The sequence below is a fragment of the Staurois parvus genome, unplaced genomic scaffold (assembly GCF_062004578.1).
Source record: "Staurois parvus isolate SC_StPar_1 unplaced genomic scaffold, SC_StPar_1.0 ptg000159l, whole genome shotgun sequence".
Lineage (NCBI taxonomy): Eukaryota > Metazoa > Chordata > Amphibia > Anura > Ranidae > Staurois > Staurois parvus.
Window position 1 is genome coordinate 3755506 of NW_028317955.1, and position 24108 is coordinate 3779613.

At 43.1% G+C, this 24108-nt stretch overlaps 1 protein-coding gene across 13 annotated transcripts in view; it reads right to left on the bottom strand.

Annotated features, from left to right (window-relative positions):
- Nucleotides 1-24108, bottom strand: part of PPFIBP2 (PPFIB scaffold protein 2) — a 297974-nt gene that overhangs the window by 76906 nt on the left and 196960 nt on the right. For all 13 annotated transcript variants that reach the window (XM_089675856.1, XM_089675858.1, XM_089675855.1 and 10 more), the window contains one exon: nucleotides 8680-8811. In XM_089675856.1, coding sequence (XP_089531982.1) covers nucleotides 8680-8811 — 132 coding nt within the window. The remainder of the gene's footprint in view (nucleotides 1-8679; nucleotides 8812-24108) is intronic.

The window sequence follows — 24108 nt, forward strand, 5'->3', positions numbered from 1 at the left end:
AAATGTAATTATTATAAATATATATCTAAAAATGTAATTATTATAAATATATATCTAAAAATGTAATTATTATAAATATATATATAAATATTTAAAAAAAAAAAAAATATATATATATATATATATATATATATATATATATATATATATATATATATATATATATATATATATATATATATATATATAAATAATAATTTAAAACATAAATATATATCTAAAAAATGTAATTATAAATATATATAAAAATTTTTTTTAAATATTTAGATATATATTTATAATAATTACATTTTTTAGATAGATTTATAATTTTTTTAATTATTATTTATATATATTATATACTTTTTTTTATATTTATAAAAATTAAAAATTTTATATATATATATATATATATATATATATATAAAAAATATACTTTCTTTTAATACTTATAATAATTAAAGGAAAAAAAAAAAAAAAAAAAAATAAATTATATATATATATATATATATATATATATATATACATACATACATACATATATATATATATATATATATATATATATATATATATATATATATATATATATATATATATATATACATACATACACACACACACAGTATAACACTATATGTCTTACAGGACAAGGCTCCCCATGTGCTAGCTTACTAACTGAACCTCTCACCTCTCTGACTTTTTCTGTTTATCCTTCATGTTGGTGGACAGGTGCATCAAGCAGAGCAATGTGCCTTCTAGTTCACTGGCTGTATTTTAGGCCTGTTTCACACCAATGCAGTTTGCTTTTGATCAGTTTTTGCAATGCTTTTTACTTTGTGTTTTTTTCAGCATATTTTTTTTTTGTTAAAGAGGAAATTTTTTTGTTGCTGAGCAGAATAAAAACACGAAACACGGCAAAAAACCCCCCAAAAAACTACATGCATTTCGGCAGCATCTCTATTGAACTCTATTGTAGCAAAATGCTGCTTTTTGCGTTTAAAAAAAAAAAAAAAAAAAAAAAGTCCCTGACCTTTTCAAAAATGCAGTGGCTGGAAAACTCATAGATGTGAACATGTCCCATAGGAAACCATGTTAAATGGACTGTAGTGAGTTTCTGCAAAAAGAAATAAAGAACGCATTGGTGTGAACCAGGCCTAAGATGGCCGGGGGGGCAGGAAAAACAGGTGGCTGAGCCCACCCAAATTCTATCATTACAGCCAGACAGGACTATACATTGGCAGAGGGACTTTGCTTCGTAACCACAACATATTTAACTAGTGCTGCAGAGTCTGATAGAAGCCATTAGGATCAATGAGGACACACAGCAACTGTGAACCAAATGCTACCGCAATGCAAGTCCTCACGCACACGGGACGTTTTTACAGCGGCTGATTTTGGCTTTTGATGTTTTTTTCTACAGTTAGTAACTCCCCAGCATGTTATCCTATGTGTCCATGCACACAGACTGTAATCAACATATTTGGCTCTAAAAAAACCCAGGACTAGTGTGTTTCTAGAGGGGGTTTTAGCTGTAAAAACGCTCTAACGCTGAAAAACACAGCAAACTGGTGTTTTTGGACTTTTGACAAAAAAAAAAAAAAAAATTTTTTTTGGGTCAAAAAAACAAAAACAAAACCACAAATGCGGAAAAACGCTGCTAAATGCTAATGCAAAAACGCTAAAAAAAAACTCACGTTCTTAACACGACTTTACACAACTAAAGTTACCTGCATTATCAAATCGTCACACATGCATAAAGGCTTAAATTGACAATTCGTTAACAAAAAAACAAAGCAAAATACACAACACAGGTATCAGGAGGCGGCAGTAGCACCTTCAAAAATGCCTGCTAGCTACTGCTACACCGCCCTCTGAAAAGTGATCAACCACTGCATTACCACCAGTGTGAATGAGCACCAAGTCGGTTGTGAGATCTATAGATTTAAGCTGGCCATACAAGGGACGAATTTCGAAAGAATTTTCTTTCGAAAATCTTTCCTAAGAATTTTCGTTCAAATTTTGCACCATAATGCCAGCCATGGACGGTTCGAAAATCAGCCGATTTTCGCACTGTTAGTGGGTTAATTACTCGGCCGGTTTTCGGGTTTTTTGCACTTTGAGATTATCGGTCATATTGGAAAATTTGCGGCCGATTTGGAAAAAACGGACAATTTTCCCGGCAATGATGGCCAAATCAGACAATTATTTTAACGATAAAAAATTTGCGCATGAGCCGTGACCTGCAAGGAACAGAAGTTTGGCTGTTATATGGGATGAAATTTATGATTTAGTCGGCCAATTTTTGGAATCGTCGGTGGGAACGTCGACTTAACGAACGATTTTTTGGTTATCATTTGAAAAATCGGCCGATGTTCGACCCGTCTTTGGCCTGCATTTGAGGGTCACAGAAACGGACGGTTTTTGCGTGACCATCGAATTTGAGTGATCGGCCATGTTGTAAATCTTTTGAATAACGAACGAATTTCGAATCAATGATGGGAGAATCGTGTGAGAAATATAAAAGAAAATGAGCGTGAGCTGTGACCTGGGAAGAACAGAAAATTCTTGGCCACGAAAAATTATTTTCTATAGCAACAGGAGATGAAATTATAGTTTTGGTTGGTCGAATTTCAAAATCAAAACAGTGGCATGAAATCAAAAAAATGTCCGAAATTTCCGATTTTCTAAAGAAAATTTGTTTGGAATTCAACCCATGTATGGCTGGCATTAAAACATCTCATCGGGTTCAACACAAATGAGTCTTTGCTGTATAACGGATCTCATACTGGCACCTCACAGCCTCATATGCCAGACACTATATTTTACAAAGCGTTGGTTGCTTGTAGATGACCCCCCAGACTACAGATTTTTATTTAAATAACATCTGTCCGGTTTCATATGCAATGTACATTCCACTCTATTATTCATATCACTTTCCCTGCACACAACGTCTTTGGAGAATGAGCTTTGGTTACACCTGCATGAATATGTAAAGATAGCATTGACAGATGACAAGTTGATGAAAAGTGGTATAGAAGAGGACTTTACAGGGCTGAGAGCTTGTAACTCGCACATAAAAGGCATTAAACAGCTGCAAAGTGGCGGGCATGCTTGACGTAACCACAATCTGGAGAGGGATCTCAATGAATAACCCGGCTCAGCAGGATCCTGTACACTGCACGGCATTCTCTGCATTCTGTCCAACAAGGAAGACTAGCAGGTTCATGTATGAAGGCCAACCATCCTCCATATGCTGGGACCAGGGGCGGACTGACAACTCATGGGGCCCCCGGGCAATGGGGGATCATGGGGCCCCTGTGTCCTTGCCCAAACTCAAAAGAGCCTATGAAAAAAAAGGTACCAGGGGCATCTCATGAGGCCCCCTACTGACCCCGGAGCCTCGGGCAGTGCCAGAGTTTCCAAATGGTCAGTCCGCCCCTGGCTGGGACTGCAAAGCATGCCGGATGTGAATACAAACAAGCACCTGCTGCATGGCCTGATCACATCAAAGAACTACTCCAGTGAAACAGATAAAAAATACCCTTTATGTCACTTACTTATTCCTTCAAAAGTCACTTTTCAGATCAGCCAGTGCCTAAAATCTGACAAGTTGCAATATGAAAGCTGAAAATTAAAATCAAAGGTTGTCAATCTCCTTACGCTATGCAGCCATAGAGTAAACCAAGGTTGGTGGACAGATCACAATTTTCTGCACACTTGATTTTCTAGCAGCTTTACAATCCCTCCCTATGTTATTCATGTTTCTGTTCAGCTATTGGTTGAGCTTTAAATCACTGATCCACCCATAACTGGTTAAATTGAACCCATTTCTTTAACCACTTGCCCACCAGAGGATTTACCCCCCTTCCTGACCAGGCCATACTTTATCTGACAATTGCACAGTCATGCAACGCTGCACCCAAATGAAATTTATCCCAACCACGGCACCACCTGCCTGGAGTTTGCATGTTCTCCCTGTGCCTGCGTGGGTTTCCTTCGGGTACTCCGGTTTCCTCCCCACTTTATCTGACAATTGCACAGTCATGTAACGCTGCACCCAAATGAAATTTATCCCAACCACGGCACCACCTGCCTGGAGTTTGCATGTTCTCCCTGTGCCTGTGTGGGTTTCCTCCGGGTACTCCAGTTTCTTCCCCACTTTATCTTACAATTGAACAGTCATGCAACGCTGCACCCAAATGAAATTTATCCCAACCACGGCACCACCTGCCTGGAGTTTGCATATTCTCCCTGTGCCTGCGTGGGTTTCCTCCGTGTACTCCGGCTTTCTCCCACACTCCAAAGACATGCTGGTAGGTTAATTGGCTTCTGTCTAAATTGGCCCTAGTATGTGTATGTATGAATGTAAGTTAGGGCCCTTAGATTGTACGCCCCTTGAGGGTTAGGGACTGATGGGAATGTACAATATATATGTAACGCGCTGCGTAAATTGAGAGCGCTATATAAGTACCTGAAATAAATAAATGTCCTTTTTTTCCCACAAATAGAGCTTTCTTTCGGTGGTATTTGATCGCCTGTGCATTTTAAAAAAAAAAAGATTCCTATCAGCCAATTAGTATGTTTTTTTATTTTGACTTTTTGTTATAAGACATATCCAGTAAAAATATTTTAAAAATTCAATTTCATCATAAATTTAGGCCAAAATGTATTCTGCTACATGTCTTTGCTAAAAAAAAAAATCCCAATATGTGTAAATTAATTAGTTTACGTAAAAGTGATAGCATTTACAAATGGTGGTGTGTATATATATACTGGAACTTTTATTTATACTAGTAATGGCGGTGATCAGCGACTTTTAGCAGGACTGCGGCGGGCACTCTGACACTGGGGGGAACTGACATCCCCAGTGACACCAATAAAGTAATCAGTGCTAACAAAAAGCACTGACACTGTACAAGAAGGGGTTAACACCTGGGGCGATCAAAGGGTTTACTGTGTGCTGTTTTGCTGTGTATGTTTTGCTAGGGAAACATGCTGCTTTGTATTGCTCTGTTATGCAGAGCAATACAAAGCAGCATGTTGGTGCTAACAGGGGAGAGATCTGTGTTGTTTACATACAGACTGCTCCCCTGTCACTGTTCCTCGGCGATCGCCGGGTGCCTGCGGGGAATCTCTGGCCGGGACCCGTTGATCGATATTTATAACCCCAATGGTAGCGCATGCGCATGCCTCCTACCCAGAAATGCAAAAATCATGTATATATACACGTAATTTTGCACAGCCCTGCCGCACTGTGGCTGCAGTTCTGCTATAGAGTGGTCAGGAACCGATTAACTTGTAAAATGGACCCAGGATTGGGTGTCTGTAGCTAGCGAGGAAAGGAGCCAAGCAGCCAGTCTGAGTTGAATTACCTTTTATTAACCCTTAGCAGTCCACAACTCCATTTGAACCAACAGATGAAGTCATTACGGCAAATGCTAATAATTGTAGAATACTTTCATTAGGTAAAAATGAAATAAGTATTCTGATCGACTGCTGCAAGCAGAAAAAAAAGACTATCAGCCAATTAGTATGTTTTTGTTTTACTAAATTTATATTGGATTGATGTAATGTAGTTATTTGTTATGTCTATTTAAAGGGTAACTCCTCCTTTATGGGAAAAAAAGAGCAAATAGAAAAAAATATATATAGCTGTGGCTAAGTGGTTAGCACTTCCACCTGGCAGCACTAGGGTCATCAGTTTGAATCCCAACCACGACACTACATACATGGAGTTTGCATGTTCTCCCTGTGCCTGTGTGGGTTTCCTCTGGGTACTCCAGTTTCCTCCTACACTCCAAAGACATGTTGGTAGGTTAATTGGCTCCTGTCTACATTAGCCCTAATATGTGTATGTATGAATGTGCATTAGGGTTCTTAGATTTTCAGCTCCTTGAGGGTTAGGGACTCCTGTGAATGTACAATATATATATATGAAAAGCGCTGCGTTAATTGATGGTGTTATATAAGTACCTGTAATGAATAAATATAGCGTATACAATTGTGACTCAAGTCATATTGTAATAGAATGTTATTGAAAAGTACCGTTCTTTCAATTTGCAGCTCTGTAATTTTATGTACAACGCAATGCAATATGGCTACCCGGGGGTGTTCTGTACACAGATGGTGTACAGAACGCCCCCTGAAAATGTCATTTCCAGTTTGTGTGATTGGCTCACTGATTTTCCTAGAAGTCTTCACTAAGATACAAGTCAGATTTCATCATCCCCTGCAACAAAAATGTCATATTTGGTGAGATACTCCCAAAGGGATATCATGTCTAAAGGGATGCAGACCCTGCCACTTTCCCCAGAGCCCTGCAAGTGCAGCAGCTGATTGATAATTATAAAACCATTCCCATACAGATTCACTCTGCACATGGACACATACAAACAAACAGCTATGTCTTCAGAATACCAAAATCTGCAACAAAGTTTGTTACAATCCCTGCAATGCACATGGATTAGTCAGAAGGGAATGTTTTTTTTCTCAACAAAGTGGAGTTATGCAGACCATACATGGGTCGAATTTTGAACGATTTTTAGTCCGAAAATCGAACACGTCGTTCGCTCGGTAATCCGATGGTGCCATCAATGATTTTGAAAATCGGCCGACCAAGTCATAAAGTTCACCCCATATAACAGGCGAAACTTCTGTTGCTTCCAGGTCTCGGCTCATGTGCATATCCTTTTCGGAAAAACGACCGTACGATTTGACCATCATTGAGTCAAAAATCTGTCGTTTTTCACAAATTTTCCAACATGCCTGATCACCGAAAATGGGAGGAACCACAAAAATCGGTCGGTGCCATTGACCCACTAACAGCGAAAATCGGCAAATTTTTGGACAACAAAAATCGGTCGAATTTCGACCTATGTATGGCCGGCATTACTCTTAACTTTCATTTTTTCACTGAAATCATGTTGTATATGCAGGAAACGATATATATATATATATATATATATATATATATATATATATATATATATATATATATATATATATGCAATTAAAGTTGCAGCAGTGTATGGCTGAGCTATCTGCTATCCAGCTCTACGATTCTGCACTGACTTTCAAGTCAGAAACTCTATGTAAAAAGTCTATGTCAAATAAAAGAAGGTACCCGATGCCTAAAATGTATATCTGGGAAAAAATAAATCATATTTAGTACATCTCTGCAATACAAGCACATTTCCCTGTGTCTTATTTCTTTAAAAACACTGCAAGTATATTAATTGATCCTGCCAAAAATCCTGTGCACTCATAACTCCCGTTGGAGCTGACAACACTGCCTCTGCTGCAGTTTTGCTAGTCGTACCCTGTTTGATTACAGAACACCTCCCCCTTAAATTATAGTGGTAAAAAGAGGGCAAAGTGTTCTGTAATCCAGCAAAAGTTGACAGGACTGACAACACTTCTTGTAATTTCAGTGCAGCAGAGGTTTCTTTAGTGAGGTGCAGTTGTGAGGTGCAGAAAGTTAGAAATTTGATTTTTATCACTGAGGAATAGGCATGCGTTGCAGAGCTGTACAGAATATATTTTTGTTTTTTGTTTTTCTTAGACATCCATTTTAAAGGAAACCCACCACAGCATCACCTGCCTGGAGTTTGCATGTTCTCCTTGTGCCTGCGTGGGTTTCCTCTATGTACGCCGGTTTCCTCCCACACTTCAAAGACATACTGGTAGGTTAACTGTTTCCTGTCTAAATTGTCCCTAGTATGTGTATGTATGAATGTGAGTTAGGGACCTTAGATTGTACACCCCTTGAGGGTTAGGGACTGATGGGAATGTACAATATATATGTAAAGTGCTGCGTAAATTGACGGCGCTATATAAGTACCTGAAAGAAATAAATAAATTACTGGAACGGATCCCCTGTATGGCTCTCTCTGCAGCAGCTGAAAGCCAGCAGGAGGGAGAGGAGAAGCTCCAACTTTCAGCTGCTGCAGAGAACCACACAGGGGATCCGTTCCAGTAATTGCCCCCTCAATGCACAGTGCTGATCACCCTCCCTGCCCACATCCGATTCACCCGTGCTGGCCTGGGCCCCGTACAGGAGCACTGGTGGTACCCCCTTGTCCATGGCCCTGCCTGCGTTTGGAGACATGCACTTGCATGGCTGTCATATTGGGACCATCGGCTGTGTCCGTGTAGCTGCTGCGTCCCAGTAGACACAATACAATATATAGGTAAAGCACTGCGTAAATTGACAGCGCCATAGAAGTACCTGAAATAAATAAATGAGAGAGTTGTCTTGCTGCCCCCCCTCTGAAAATGCTAGGTGTCTGGCTCCCTGATCTGAGACACACGCTCAGTACACATGTGCATATCATGTGTTTTGACTTTTCTCTGATCGCCTTGCTGAGTGGTTGTCCTGGGTGAGTAAAAGAGAAAAAATAGAACATCCAGAGACAGCAAAGCAACTAGCATTTTCATACAGAGGTCAACAATAGCAGAATTGCCTCTGTGATAAGTATACTTTGAATTAATATGTATGGAGGGAATTATTCGGATGGAGCTGAACCCAAGCTCTGGGAATATGTTCACATACACAGAGTGACACCACCGTGGCTGACGTGAGGTACAGAAGGGGTCCAGTAACAAGTTCACAAAACTCTAATCAAGCAAAGCCCAACAGATGTCCGTGTGTATATATCATACGTCAGCAAGTATGTGTGTGTAGGAGCGTGCACTAACCTCTGCCTTGTTATGGGAATCTTCATAGTCGGTCTTCTCTTTTTCCAAACCAACCAGCTTTATCTTTAAGTTTGAGACCTCGTCCATCAGGCCCAGCTTTTGGGTTTCAAGAGACGTCCGGCTCAAAAGCTCCTATAAAAAAGAACATTATTATAGATTCAAGATGGAGGAATAGGTTTTGTTTCGTTTAGATCTGCATATTACACAACAAGGGCGTTCCAGAGAGAGACCACCACTGCTACCACTAAGACAAGTCCCAAGTTTACTACATGTAGAATAAACCGAGAGCACACAAAATTAGGATTTGTTGACCATGGCAGCCCCTTATTACAAGAAGTAGTCCAATAAAATAGCAATTAACAGAAAAAAAAGGATGGTTGATGGTCCTTGAAGGCACCAGAAGGAAACATCCAACCAGAGTCCTGTAGCTGCAACCCCAGTTCTGTAACTTGGTAGGTTCCCAGCCATGCTCAGACACAATTACAGAAACCTTCCATGGAATACCCATCAATCGCGGGTCTCAACAATAGGACCACAAAAAAAAAAAAAAAAAAAAAGACCTTCAGCATTGATCCAGAGTCTCAACAATGGACCACCTTCAAAGACCATCACAGACTAAAATGTAATGGTAGAAAGGTGGGAAGCACTTTGGACACTGGTTGGCCTGAGATTGCCAATGTCCCAACCAGCTCCTATCTGAGACCTCAATCACCAGTCACCTAAGACCAGTCACCTTCTTATCTTCTCTTTCTTTAACCCTAAAGCATTCTGGCGCTCTTTCAACCCTGTCATGTGGCCCCTACACCTAAGTCCTGCCTTATTATTTGCTCCAAGCCCTTCAGGTTTCTGAATTTGAGTCTTGTATCTACTTGGATTTTGTTCTTGGACCTCTGTTCCTAAGAGCTGAGGAAGAGGTGGTCACCTTGAAATGCACCCTGATTTGCTGCTCCAGTGGTGACCTCATTGTGGGAATTGGTTGAGTCAGAGTGCAGGATCCCGAGGCACTTTCCCCATTCCACCTGGCTGGGTTCCTGACAGCAGTTCAAACGCTGTCCATTGTTCCCTCCATGATGATTGTTTGGAATGTGAACCCACATCTTTCCACTTTGCTGTCATGCTTCCCCATGTGTTGGTTGCCCTGTGAGTAGAACCATTGTTGTTTTAATACAATTCTTTTGCTCATTATACTACACTATGGTTTTGCACCCTTTCTTCCCCTCCCTTTTTTGTTCACAGACCGGAAACCATGGTCTGGTGAGTACATGATTTTTTTAAAAGTCAGCACTTACAGTATTTGTAGCTACTGACTTATAATTTTGAAAATAAATCTTGGTGAAGTTCTTCTTTAATATTAAGCCCTGAAGAAGGGAGTGGCTCTTCACAGAAACGTGTTTGTTGCATTTTATACTATAAACTTTTCAAGTCATCTTCAAGCTTTTTGACTACTTCTAGCAGAAACTCCTAACCAGGGGCGGACTGACAACTCATGGGGCCCCGGGCAATAGGGGATCATGGGGCCCCTGTGTCCTTGCCCAAACTCAAAAAAGCCTATGAAAAAGGTACCAGGTGCATCTCATGGGGTCCCCTACTGACCCCAGGCCCTCGGGCAGTGCCCGAGTTTCCAAATGGTCAATCCGCCCCTGCTCCTAACTGAACTCATAAATGGAATGTCTGTAGGAACGGTCAGCTGACTGAACAGAAAAGCAACAGCCTAAGCACCACAACTGGGTTACCTCTCTACTAAGCCTTCATTGTAGATCAACCTCCCCAAAGGAGAAGTGATTTTATGGAATTATTTTAAACAAACCCCAACTGTGATTGGTCCAGCACTACTATACACCTACTAAATCTGTAAAGGGAACTTGTCAAATGATGTGCACATTATATGAAAAGCCAAGTTTCAGTGTAGAACACTCAGTGACATCTTATTCCCAGAAGCAACAATGTTGTACCACAGTGACATCACTGAAACCCACAGCAATCTAAAACGTTACCTATGCAGCACTACCCCCTCAGGAGCTGCTGGATTTGTTTGGGTCCCCCTAACCTCTGCAGAGCCAGGTAACATGCATTTTCAACATTTCCAGTCAGTAAACAGTCCTTGAATTGGTTTTTAGTTGTTTTTATTAGGGAGTTAACAACTTGGTTGGGGTTTAGTGGCATATGGGATGCCCAAGGAACTGCAAACTTGAAGACATACTTCTTAGTAACCTGTACTCTGTATAAAAATGTGGATCTGAAAAATATAGCAGTGTCTCTTTTAAGGAGTACTGAAGTCCCCTTGGTGTACCTCCTGAGACCCCAGAATATTCCTTCTTCTTCACCCAGCTGCACTGAGGGTATCCTTGGGCAAGGTATTCCAAGATCAAACAGTTACGTAGTCCCGGGTGAGAACTAGCTAGGTCTTGCACCTGATTGCCCTCTCCCTTTATCTGGCCCAGGGGATGTAAGAGTACTCACACTGTCCTGTCCTGTTAGCTTGGTGGGTTGAAGCTGCTTTCAGGCCTTTTTCTGGGCTTGTCCCTTTCCGGCTGACAGGCTGTCCTCCCTAGGAGATGGCAGGACAGTAGAGATCCTTCTGTCCAGCAACCAGCCTGTAGGTAGGCTCCCCTCCCTGGGGCCCCCTCCCAGGCTTCACATTCCAGCCTTCCTTTCAGTCCATCTTCCACCCAACTCCCCTGCTGCTCAGGCTCTTCCACATTTAAGGGTTGTCCTTGGTCATCTCCCGTCAAGGCCTCCTATCTGGGGATTGGCCAAGTTCCCTTAAACATGCAAATCTCGACTTCCACTCCTCTTCCAGAAAGTTCTCTGAGTTTCTGGAAGGGTGGGAGGGCTCCAGAAGCCTTGACTTGTAGAGCCTCCTAGCCTGTCCTAAGGTGAAATCACTACCCAGCCTCTGAATAAAATAAACCCCCAAAACAACAAAGCCTTTCTGCTAAACCTAGACAGTGTACATGGAAGTAGAAAGTAATACAGTCCTGTAGCTGCTTCATGTCATAGGTCCTGGAGCACATTTAAAGTGACCCTGCACTGTTGCTGCTTCAAGTACAACCGTCTTGAGAGAAATACAGGGTCTGCCATTCCTCCTGAAAATGCTCAATGACTGGCTGGCCCTTTGACTTTTGGCCTCTGGCTTCAATACTTTCTGTGATGGACCTGGAACAAGTAAGCAGAGCAGGAAGTTCCGAGAAAGGTCGGAATAAATTATCTCCATACTTGTTCCACGTCATCAGGCAAGCCAGGTCTGCATGACAGCCAAGTAATTAGGATTTTTCAAAAGTCAGCAATGGCAGCCTGTTATGACAAGTATACCACCTGTTTTGACACTGAAAATGCGGATGCACACAGTTGCAGGGTGGTTGTGGCCCCAAACGGGGTTTCATTTTGCTACAGATGTGAAGCAAATCATCACAGCTATGGCATGTTTACAGCCCTCAGTAGCTCAATCTCCTTGTTCAGGTGGGCGGCTCTAAATAAAGTTATAAAAAAAACTGTAAACAGTGTTCTGACACAGCGCATCGCACCCTCCCCCCATCCCTGGCAAAACGGACGCCAGCTAAAAGCTAAAATGGAGCATTTTAGCATGCAATTAGTGTGAATTGGGTTTCATGTGTGTGTATAGGTGTGGTTTTGTTTTTTTGTAGTGTTAAGCAGGTGTGTTTTTATGCATCAACAAGTGTTCGTTTTGTGCATTTTGATGTACACTGATGTGTATTTTTGAATGTAGCAGCCACTGACCAAGGCCTATTAGGCCTGGTACATACATATGCAGGTTGCAGTTGATGATTTTTTCACGGTGTGGTTTGTGGTTTTGGGAGGTGTCTGTTGTCTTGCAGGAGAAATCAGCAGAAAGGCATCAAAAATGCAGGAACTGTGTTTTATATGCATTTCCATTAAGCCTGATACACACCTATGTAGGTTGAGCTTGAGTATTATTCGCGATGCGTTTTGCGTTTTTTTTTTTCAAAAGCATTTTTCCGTTTTTTGGAAATGTCTCGGTTTTGGGAGGTGTCTGTTGTCTTGCAGGAGAAACCAGCAAAAATTCAGCAGAAATGCATCAAAACACAAGGACTGCATTTTGATGCATTTCCATTAAGTCTAACCTGATGCGACTTTACACTCTCTGGCACTCATAGTCACATCAAAGTAGTGCAGAACCTTCTCAAAGTCACTGCGACATTGGAAATGTTCCTGCACTACTTTACTGTGACTTTGATGCGACTTGCGTGCCAGTGTCGCATTAAAGACGCACTCAATACTTTCCTATTGCCATAAAAAAAAAAAAAATGCTTCAAATTCCATTGAAGTCTATTGCACCAAAAATTCAATCTACTGCAGAAAAAAAGTTGCTGACCTTTTCCAAAAAACGTACTGGTGGAAAAATGCACGGATGTGAACATGACCCACAGGAAGCCATATTAAATGGACTGTCATGCGTTTCTGAAAAACTGAAAAAGAACTGAAAAATGCATAGGTGTGAACCAGGCCTTAATATCTGTTGTCAGTGCAGCAAAACTGCATTATATGAGATCTGATGTGTTGCTATGGATTTCTATGAGCCTCCTGCTGTACCAAAATTGGACAAATTGTATTTTTAAAGATGCCGTGCAGTGCGGAGATAGACTCACCATACATTTTTTTTTTAATGGTTGAACTGGATGGACTTTTGTTTTTTTTCAGCCAGACTAACTATGTAACCTGACACTTTTTACAATGCCTGTGTTCAGGGCCCTATACAGCCAACCTAACAAGCCCCCCCCCTCAATAAAAACACAGTTTACTATGATTTGGTTATGAATGAACACAGTAAGTGATCGGTACTGATCACTCTTTGTATTCATTCAGTATAGGAAAGTGCTGGTAAATGTGACGTCTTTACCGGACCTTTCTCTCACTCTCCATCCTGAAGGATCCTATTGTGTGCTTGCAGCTGCCGATGGTAAGGGGAGGAGGGAAGCTGGCAGCAGTGTGGCGGTGGGGGGCCGGGGCAGCAGGGGGAAACTTATGGTGCACAGGGAGGGCGATGGGTGTGTTGATGAGGGCGATGGGTGTGTTGATGAGGGACAATTACCTGTGCCTGCGTGGGTTTCCTCCAGGTACTCCGGTTTCCTCCCACACTCCAAAAGACATGCTGGTAGGTTAATTGGATCCTGTCTAAATTGTCCCTAGTATGTGTATGTATGAATGTGAGTTAGGGACCTTAGATTGTATACCCCTTGAGGGTTAAGGACTGATGTGAATGTACAATATATATGTAAAGTGCTGCGTAAATTGACAGCGCTATATAAGTACCTGAAATAAATAAATAAATTACTGGAACGGATCCCCTGTATGGCTCTCCCTGCAGCAGCTGAACACCAGCGGGAGGGAGGGGAGAAGCCCCATCTTTCAGCTGCTGCAGAGAACCACACAGGGGATCCATTCCAGCATTTGCCCCCCCCCCCCCAATGCACAGTGCCGATCACCCTCCCTGCCCATATCCAATTCACCCCTGCTGGCCTGGGCCCCGTACAGGAGGACTGGTGGTACCCCCTTGTCCATGGCCCTGCCTGCGTTTGGAGACATGCACCTGCATGGCTGTCATATTGGGACCAGCTGCTGCGTCCCAGTAAATATGAATGGGACTGCCTGCATGTACATGCGTGGAACATCCGTGCATCCCATACTGGCAGAGACAGCCCTCTGTATGGGGGTACAGATAGGTACACCTGTGTGAATGTGGTCTTAGCAACAAGTAGCAGTGCAGCATACTACCTCATTGGAAAGAAATGGACAGGATAGATTAGGTAGGTCCTCCTATTACATAGTTTAGGTAAATCTAAAGACGATTGTACAGTAATCGTATGCTCTGATTGTAATATGTATAGTGAGCTACAAGAACAGACATTATATGTAATATGGACAACCAAGACACTTGCATTTCAACATAAAACTCAACAGCGTAAATGAGTTCTTAATTAAGTGACATATCTTATTAATAGGGGGTCTGTGTATTACGAACCAAGCTGTATACAAATCAAATCAACAAATAGGAAAATTAATTTTAAAAATGTATAATAGGCAAACACACCATGACTTTATTAATGCTTGTTCACATGTGCAGCTATTATTGCAGCCCCTCTGAAAAGTGATCTGTGGTGGAGTGCTTTTCAGAGGGTATTTGTTATGCTGCCTCCTCCCTACCTGTTTTAACTCTCAAAATGCTATCCTATGCAACCAGACTCTAATGCTCCATGTACACTGCAGCTGATAAACTCACATTTAGGAGCTTTTCTTCGTTTTTTTAGCAGCCCCTGAACTCTCCCTAATGTTTTCCTATGTGTCCGTGTCCACATCGTCGTTTACAGGCAGTTGAGTTGACAGTCATTTATTTGAACGCACCAAACTTTCATTCAGGAGTAGATTTTTTTTATCAGCTTTTCAAACGCCAAACACTTGTAAATGTGGCTAACCGCGTTTATAAGCATTTGCGTTTGGAAATTTTTTTTAACTCTTCCATTTCCAGATGCTGCCCAGATCCTTTTTTCATCATGAAAAATGCATGCAAAGCGGTTTCCCGGTACTCATATGGACCTGGTACACCATACTTTGAGGTTTCGCATGAAAGAAAATATGTGTTAGACACTGCTGCAATCATTTCTGCACAGAAATGAGCCGGAACACATCCAAACACCACAAAAAAAATAAAGACAGCTAATGTCAACACATACTGCTCTCTCTGCTTCTGCTCTCTCTATTTTTCTCAAAATGTCTGAAATAGTTAATTTTTTACTGTTTTTCAGTGCATTCTGGGCATTGTGGAAGGTCTCCTGAGGTTATCTTTAAAAAACGCTTCTAAACGCAAACAGGGTATGCAAACGCGGCTAAACAGTTTTTTTTTAACCTGCATTTTCCAGCAGTCAGTTTCCATCGTTCAGAAGCGTCCCGTGTACATGGAGCCTTAGCCATTCGTATGCCAGCCTTACCTGGCCATGAAGGTCTGTACTGCAAACTTTGAATGTGTTTTTTACACTGATTGTTTTTACTTTGTCAGTCATGCTGTCACCCTGCTGTTTATTCTTTCTTTATTCTCATCACATGTGCACCTTTAAATAAAAACAAAATGCTGATCCACTGCGATGCAACTCCATGCATTGAACGCAGGAAAGTGCCAAATGTGGCCCTATTCACTTAAATGAGTTGTGTTCAGCAGGCAGTTTCAGGTGCAGAATGCGACTTGCCCTCTAGGCCCTGTTCCCACTAATGTGACTTGTCATGCAGCTTTGGACACAAAGTTGCAGGACAAGTCGCAGCCCATTGATTTCAATGGGATCCGTTCCAATCTATGTGACGTAAAGTAGTTCCTGCACTACTGTGATGTGACTTGAGTGCCAAAGAGTGTAAAGTCACATCACACTATAAATTGCGCGACTTTGGAGTCTCACTAATGGGAACGTAGCCTTAATGCAGCTGCATTTCTGTGTTTGGGTGGCCAGTCAAGGGAGATAAAACCACAGCTCAACTGCCTGCTTTTACCTCCCCCTGGCTGCCCATGTCAATAAGCCGTTAATTAAATCTGTGTTATGTAATAATTAATTTGAATGAAAAAAAATATTTTTTTTTCTGTCAAGAATACAAAAGTGGCGTAACACAGGAAAGCAGAAAAAGAACTCACTTGTAGAGCGATCCCTATCAGCCTTCTTAAAGGATCCGCTTCATCTGCTCACCTTTAATGTGTGCTCAACGCAAGGTGCGCACTCCCAGCGACAAGTGTTGCATAAACCCCAATCCCAGTCCCTGCAGCCTCCTGTGTAGAAAACCCTCCAGACTGTGACGCCGTCTTCCACGTGGAGCCTGAAAACTTTTTTAGTAAGTGCTGCGCTCTGAGGTCTGCCAGGAATACGGGAACCCCGAGCCATGTGCTGGAGTTGGGAGATAATTAAAAAGTCGGCTCTTCTATAAAGGAATCTCAGGCTGGCTCATACAGGCAGGCTTCTGACCATAATGGCACACAGAGGGAAGAAATCGCAGCTCAGCGCTCAGCAAATGAGAAACAAATGTGAAGAGCGGACTGAGCCTCACACACTGCAGAACAATGGGAATGTTGCCTCATCATGTAACCCCTTTTTAGCCTGCCGAGTGAATCTAACAAATGCATGGGATGCTGAGCTGGTATTTATAGTTCCCGCAGGATTTAGCAAGGGGGGGGGGGGGCGACTTCTGAAAATTAGGAGAAAAGGAAAATGGAACATTCGCCTGCAGCAACCAGATTCCGTTCCATGTTTATATGGAATATAAGACGAAAGCTTACTGCTTGGTGCTGGCCTACCGGGAATTGAGGGCGTTTTAACGGAAGTGTTCCTAAGCGCTAAAACCTGTGTCGCAGCAAGGGAGAATGTCACCAGCACCCCGAGGATCACCAATATGGGTCCAAACGTTTTAAGAAACGATCACATAGTTACAGTAAGGCAACGTTTCGGAGTCTCGCAGGACCCCTTCATCAGGCATGTGACGCAATCACATAGTTACAGCAAGGCAACGTTTCTGAGTCTCGCAGGACCCCTTCATCAGGCATGTGACGCGATCACATAGCTACAGCAAGGCAACGTTTCGTAGTCTCGCAGGACCCCTTCATCAGGCATGTGACTCAACCACATAGTTACAGCAAGGCAACGTTTCGGAGTCTTGCAGGACCCCTTCATCAAGCATGCGACTAGATCACATAGTTACAGCAAGGCAACGTTTCGTAGTCTCGCAGGACCCCTTCATCAGGCATGTGACTCGACCACATAGTTACAGCATGGCAACGTTTCGTAGTCTCTCAGGACCCCTTCATCAGGCATGTGACGCGATCACATAAATACAGCATGGCAATTTTTCGGAGTCTCGCAGGACCCCTTCATGAAGCATGTGACTAGATCACATAGTTACAGCAAGGCAACGTTTCGCAGTCTCGCAGGACCCCTTCATCAGGCATGTGACTCGACCACATAGTTACAGCAAGGCAACGTTTCGGAGTCTCGCAGGACCCCTTCATCAGGCATGTGACGCGATCACATAGTTACAGCAAGGCAACGTTTCGTAGTCTCGCAGGACCCCTTCATCAGGCATGTGACTAGATCACATAGTTACTGCATGGCAATGTTTCGTAGTCTCGCAGGACCCCTTCATCAGGCATGTGACGTGATCACATAGATACAGCATGGCAATTTTTCGGAGTCTCGCAAGACCCCTTCATCAGGCATGTGACTCGACCACATAGCTACAGTAAGGCAACGTTTCGTAGTCTCGCAGGACCCCTTCATCAGGCATGTGACACGATCACATAGTTACAGCATGGCAACGTTTTGTAGTCTCGCAGGACCCCTTCATCAGGCATGTGTCAGGAATGGACTCGCCAATGGTGGTGGGACTCACCTGCCTTGTGGGCTGCAGTACCAAGGCTGGCCAGCGGGTGCTCTCAGCAGCCAGAATCTCACTCCTGCAATCAAGCCATCACCTGAGGCTGATTGCAGGAGGTGTATTTAAGCAGGACCTGGCCTGTGATCAGTGCCTTGGTGTATTGTTTCCCATGACCTCTGCATTGTTCCTGACCGGCTCCTGTTTAACCCCTGGCTTGCCTAACCATCCTTCTGCCTGATCCTCTGTACCGCGCTGTCTGTTAGTTACTGAACCCGGCTTGTGACCCTGACCATTCTCTGCCTGCTCCTCCGGTACCTTGCTGCCCACACGTTGCTGACCTGGCCTGGCTGACTACGCCTTACGCTACCCAGACGATCCATCCTGCACGAATCTGTCCCTGTTACCAGGTCTGCCAGCCTCTTCACGTTAGGCTCCTTTTCCCGCATACCTCTGACGACGCTCTCTACCATTGCCGGACGTACTCAGGGGTCACGACCTGGTCTCAGTCTGCTCCAAGTCCATCCCCACCATCAGGGGCCCTGGTGAATAAGCAGATTGGGACTTAGACCCCGCACCCTGAGGAACCCCGCGCTGTGGGCTGCTAGAGATGCCGCCAGGCGGTGCTTAACATTACCAAACGGCCTGCCTGACCATTCCACCTCTCCAGCCCTGACTATACCTGTGTTCCCACACATTTCTGGTCATACCTGACAGCATGTGATGCGATCACATAGTTACAGCATGGCAACGTTTCGGAGTCTCGCAGGACCCCTTCATCAGGCATGTGACCTGATGAAGGGGTCCTGAGAGACTCCGAAACGTTGCCTTGCTGTAACAATGTGATCGTTTAATAAAACTTTTGGACCCATGTTGGTGATCCTCGGTGTGCTGGTGACATTCTCCCTTGCTGATTCTGTTCGGTTCCAGCCGACGGTCGCTGCAGCACCCACTTATACACACAGCAGTTTTTAATGCAGGAACGTGTGTGTTTGGATTGTACGCTTGCAGTTCCGCATAAGGACACAACCATTCAACACCAAGATCATTTTTGCGGCAGGTATGGCCAGATGTTTGCAGTCAGCTTCAGCCAATCAGCTTTTACAAATCAATGACCCCCGGTTCACATATATGAGGCCGTGCGGGCTGCGGTTCCTAATACGGTTGCGTTTTCCAGTGAGGGCGGTGTGTCATTAGAACTAATGGCACCCGCCCGTGGGTCCGCATTCCTCTGTGTGGGTGGTGCGGCTGCACAGATTTTCGCGTGGATCCACAGCGGCACCACCTGCACTTTATGCCTTTAAAGTGCACTTTATAAAGATTTTTGAACAGATAAAACTTTTTTTTTTTTTACTTTTTTCTGACCTCCGGAATGGATTAATTGGTTTTCGATGCATTTATGAATTTTTTTTAAATCGTGTCCCTGTACAGTACTATGCCTTTAAAGTGCACTTTATAAAGAGTTTTGAACGGATTAATTGGTTTTCAATGCTTTCCTATGGGAAACTGCGTTTCGGTTTACAAATTTTTCGCAATACGAAAAGTCCCGCAGAACTAATTTAAATTTGTAAACCGAGGTACGCCTATATACAGGCACACATATTTAAAAATTGAGGGTAGCACAGCGGCTAAATGGTTAGCACTTTCGCCTGGCAGCACTAGGGTCCTTGGTTCAAATCCCAACCACCTGCCTGGAGTTTACATGTTCTCCCTGTGCCTGAAAGGATTTCCTCCAGGTACTCCAGTTTCCTCCCACACTCCAAAGACATGCTGGTAGGTAAATTGAATCCTGTCTAGATTGGCCCTAGTATGTGTATGTATGAATGTGAGTTAGGGACCTTAGATTGTACACCCCGTGAGGATTAGGGACTGATGGAGTTTGCATGTTCTACCTGTGCCTGTGTGGGTTTCCTCCGGGTACACCGGTTTCCTCCCACACTCTAAAGACATGCTGGTAGGTTAATTGGATCCTGTCTAAATTGTCCCTAGTATGTGTATGTAGGAATGTGAGTTAGGGACCTTAGATTGTACACCCCTTGAGGGTTAGGGACTGATGTGAATGTACAATATATATGTAAAGTGCTGCGTAAAATTGACGGCGCTATATAAGTACCTGAAATAAATAAATAAAATAGAAATACAAGTGGCAGGCATCATCCTCCTGTAGACGGAGAGAACCTGCTGCTCATATCAGAGAATACCATTCAGGATTAACATTCCCGGGATAAGGGTTCTGCTGAACAACAGTTGCAACAGCAGCCGCTAAGAATAGACAGATGACGGGCGATGTGTCTGCAGGGGAAAAACAGAGTGCAGGGTGGAAATGTCATCTTATGGCACATATATGAAGTATGCAGGTCACTGATCTTCTCTGATACACACTATGATCTCATATTTGTAGAAAAATACGATGACACAGAGGCCCTTGTTCAGGTGCACAATGATCACTTACTAACCTACCTTGGGTAATGGAATTGTCAGTTCATCCTGAACATAATAGTGACAGTTCACATGAAACCATAGAGGACGGAATAGGAAGAACTAGAAGGGATCGTTCACACTTGACTTTATTTCTAACTCTTGCCAAACGCCCCTATAGCGTTTGACAGGCATTAGACAGGCATTTGGGAAGCGTTTTTAACGCTCCTCAAACGCTCCTAAAACGCCCTATGCGCAGTTTTGAGGCGGTTGATAGGCGTTTGCAAGCGTTAAACTGCACCACAAACTTCTATAATGAAGTTAAATGGTATTAACGCTCTGCAACCACATCACAACCGCACCGCAAATGCCTGCCAGGCGTTTCCAGAGCGGCTCCATAGACTTGAATGGGAGGCTTGAACTCCTCCTGACTCGACACGAGTTGTCAGCTTTGCCGCGACGCAATGCGCGTTAACGATTCCATGTGCAGAATTTTCATAGGCGTTTGAGAAGCGTTAAAAACACTTCCCAAATGCCTGTCTGACTCCTGCTGACAAAGCTAGTGTGAACATAGCCTTAGGCTGCATTCACACTATAGTAGCGCATGCGCACACGCAAAATCATGTGATTTTTGCATGTTTTCACAAAATATACTAAAAACGCATGGTGCCATTTAGCAGAAATGGCACTCCAAGTTCAACGTGTGTTTTGTGTATGTTTTGCAAAAGCACACAAAAATCACTTGATTTTGCGTGTGTGCATGCGCTACTATAGTGTGAATGCAGCCTTAGTCTAGGTTCACGACTACGCATTTTCTGCAGCCTTTTGCGGAAATGCACAGGAGTCCATTTAACATGATTTCCTACGGGACAGGTTCACATCTCCGCGTTTTCACCCGATCCGTTTTTTGCAAAGATTCAGGGACTTTTTTAAAGGCAAAACGTTGCATTTTTGGTTCTATAGACTTCAATGGAGATGCTGTAGAAAAGCATGTAGTGCATTTTTTATGCGTTTTAATCTACCTAGCAACAAGAAAAAAAAAAAAGCTAAATACACTGAGATACAAAGATGTGATCGGTCATATCTGCCAAAGGATTAGTAATTCTGCCCAGCCACGTTTGGGATTCCAAATGTATGTATGAATGTGAGTTAGGGACCTTAGATTGTACGCCCCTTGAGGGTTAGGGACCTTAGACTGTACGCCCCTTGAGGGTTAGGGACCTTAGATTGTACGCCCCTTGAGAGTTAGGGACCTTAGATTGTACGCCCCTTGAGGGTTAGGGACCTTAGACTGTACGCCCCTTGAGAGTTAGGGACCTTAGATTGTAAGCCCCTTGAGGGTTAGGGAACTTAGACTGTACACCCCTTGAGGGTTAGGGACCTTAGATTGTACGCCCCTTGAGGGTTAGGGACCTTAGACTGTATGCCCCTTGAGGGTTAGGGACCTTAGACTGTACGCCCCTTGAGGGTTAGGGACCTTAGATTGTACGCCCCTTGAGAGTTAGGGACCTTAGATTGTACGCCCCTTGAGGGTTAGGGACCTTAGACTGTACACCCCTTGAGGGTTAGGGACCTTAGACTGTACACCCCTTGAGGGTTAGGGACCTTAGATTGTACGCCCCTTGAGGGTTAGGGACCGATGTGAATGTACGATATATATGTAAAGGGCTGTGTCAATTGAGAGTGCTATATAAGTACCTGAAATAAATAAATAATACTTTCAGTGGAGTGTGGCTGATATTCCTTCATATTCCTGATAAGGTGCTATTACATAGTTAGTCTGGCTGAAAAAAAAGACAAAAGTCCATCTAGTTCAACCATTAAAAAAAAAAAAAGCTGTAATCCTATACCCCCAGTTGATCCAGAGGAAGGCAAAAAGCAGGCTTGCTGCTGATTGGACAATGAAGAAGTAGCCCCCCATTAAGAGATTTCCCCCTCGCTTCCAGTGCCTGTGACACCCTGCATGTCCTGACCACCTGCCACAGAAGCTTTTTTTTTTCTGTAATTAAAGAAAGACTTGCATTCTTCATGTGGGGTGTCAGTTTGTTTTGCTAATCCAACTCATTTAATTAAGCTGTTTTTGTTTTTTTATTTACTCCTAGATCTCAAAGATAGGGAATCACCCTTTAGTATACATTCCTTCAACAGTATTCATTTATAGAAGAAGTGGAACCAGTTTTCAGTTCAGCTGGTGCAAATACTTGAAATATGTTTTATTGATCTTCAACATGCCAGACTGAGCGAGTCACCGGATGTATGCATTGCTGCACAGATAACACAGCATGATCTGCTTGTTTCCTCCATGGAATTAGCTGTTTGGCCGGAGTTGCAATGTAAATAAATAATTATGATAATGACTTTTTTTATAAGAGTGCATTATTCTGGCTCCTATTTGATGCTGCACGACATTCACTATGATGAGCAGTGGGTGATCAATGACATCCCTTCACCAATCTCACCATGTGTGGAGAGGGATTAAGACCCCTGTCAGTTTTCATTGCTGTCTGTGCCCCCATTAGGGAGATTCATCCTCTCTATTTGTCCTGTTTATCATTATCAACGAAAGTAAAAGAAAATCTCTAATTTTGGGTTGACATCAGAAGAGGAATAGGAGGAGAAATCCTCCAATGGGGACACTAATTCTAGTGACACCCCAGGATTCCATCACTTTGGAGTGTTTTCCTCTCACTTGCTGTTTTGGTTATGGGACAAAATAAATTACAGGGGTTGTAACCCTCCATTACTCTATCAAAGTAAAAAAAGGTTTTGTCTTTAGCCGCTTTCCCACCGCCCTATAGCAGAAATACTGCTACAGGGTGACAGGGCTGCACAAAATCACACACATACAGTGGGGCAAAAATGTATTTAGTCAGCCACCAATTGTGCAAGTTCTCCCACTTAAAAAGATGAGAGAGGCCTGTAATTGGCATCATAGGTAGACCTCAACTATGAGAGGCAAAATGAGAAAACAAATCCAGACAATCACATTGGCTGATTTGGAAAGAATTTATTTGCAAATTATGGTGGAAAATAAGTATTTGGTCACCTACAAACAAGCAAGATTTCTGGCTCTCACAGACCTGTACCTTCTTCTTTAAGAGGCTCCTCTGTCCTGGACTCATTACCTGTATCAATGGCACCTGTTTGAACTTGTTATCAGTATAAAAGACACCTGTCCACAACCTCAAACAGTCACACTCCAAACTCCACTATGGTGAAGACCAAAGAGCTGTCGAAGGACACCAGAAACAAAATTGTAGACCTGCACCAGGCTAAGAAGACTGAATCTGCAATAGGCAAGCAGCTTGGTGTGAACAAGTCAACTGTGGGAGCAATAATTAGAAAATGGAAAACATACAAGACCACTGATAATCTCCATCGATCTGGGGCTCCACGCAAGATCTCACCCCATGGGGTCAAAATGATCACAAGAACGGTGAGCAAAAATCCCAGGACCACACGGGGGAACCTAGTGAATGACCTGCAGAGAGCTGGGACCAACGTAACAAAGGCTACCATCAGTAACACACTACGCCGCCAGGGACTCAGATCCTGCAGTGCCAGACGTGTCCCCCTGCTTAAGCCAGTACATGTCCGGGCCCGTCTGAAGTTTGCTAGAGAGCATTTGGATGA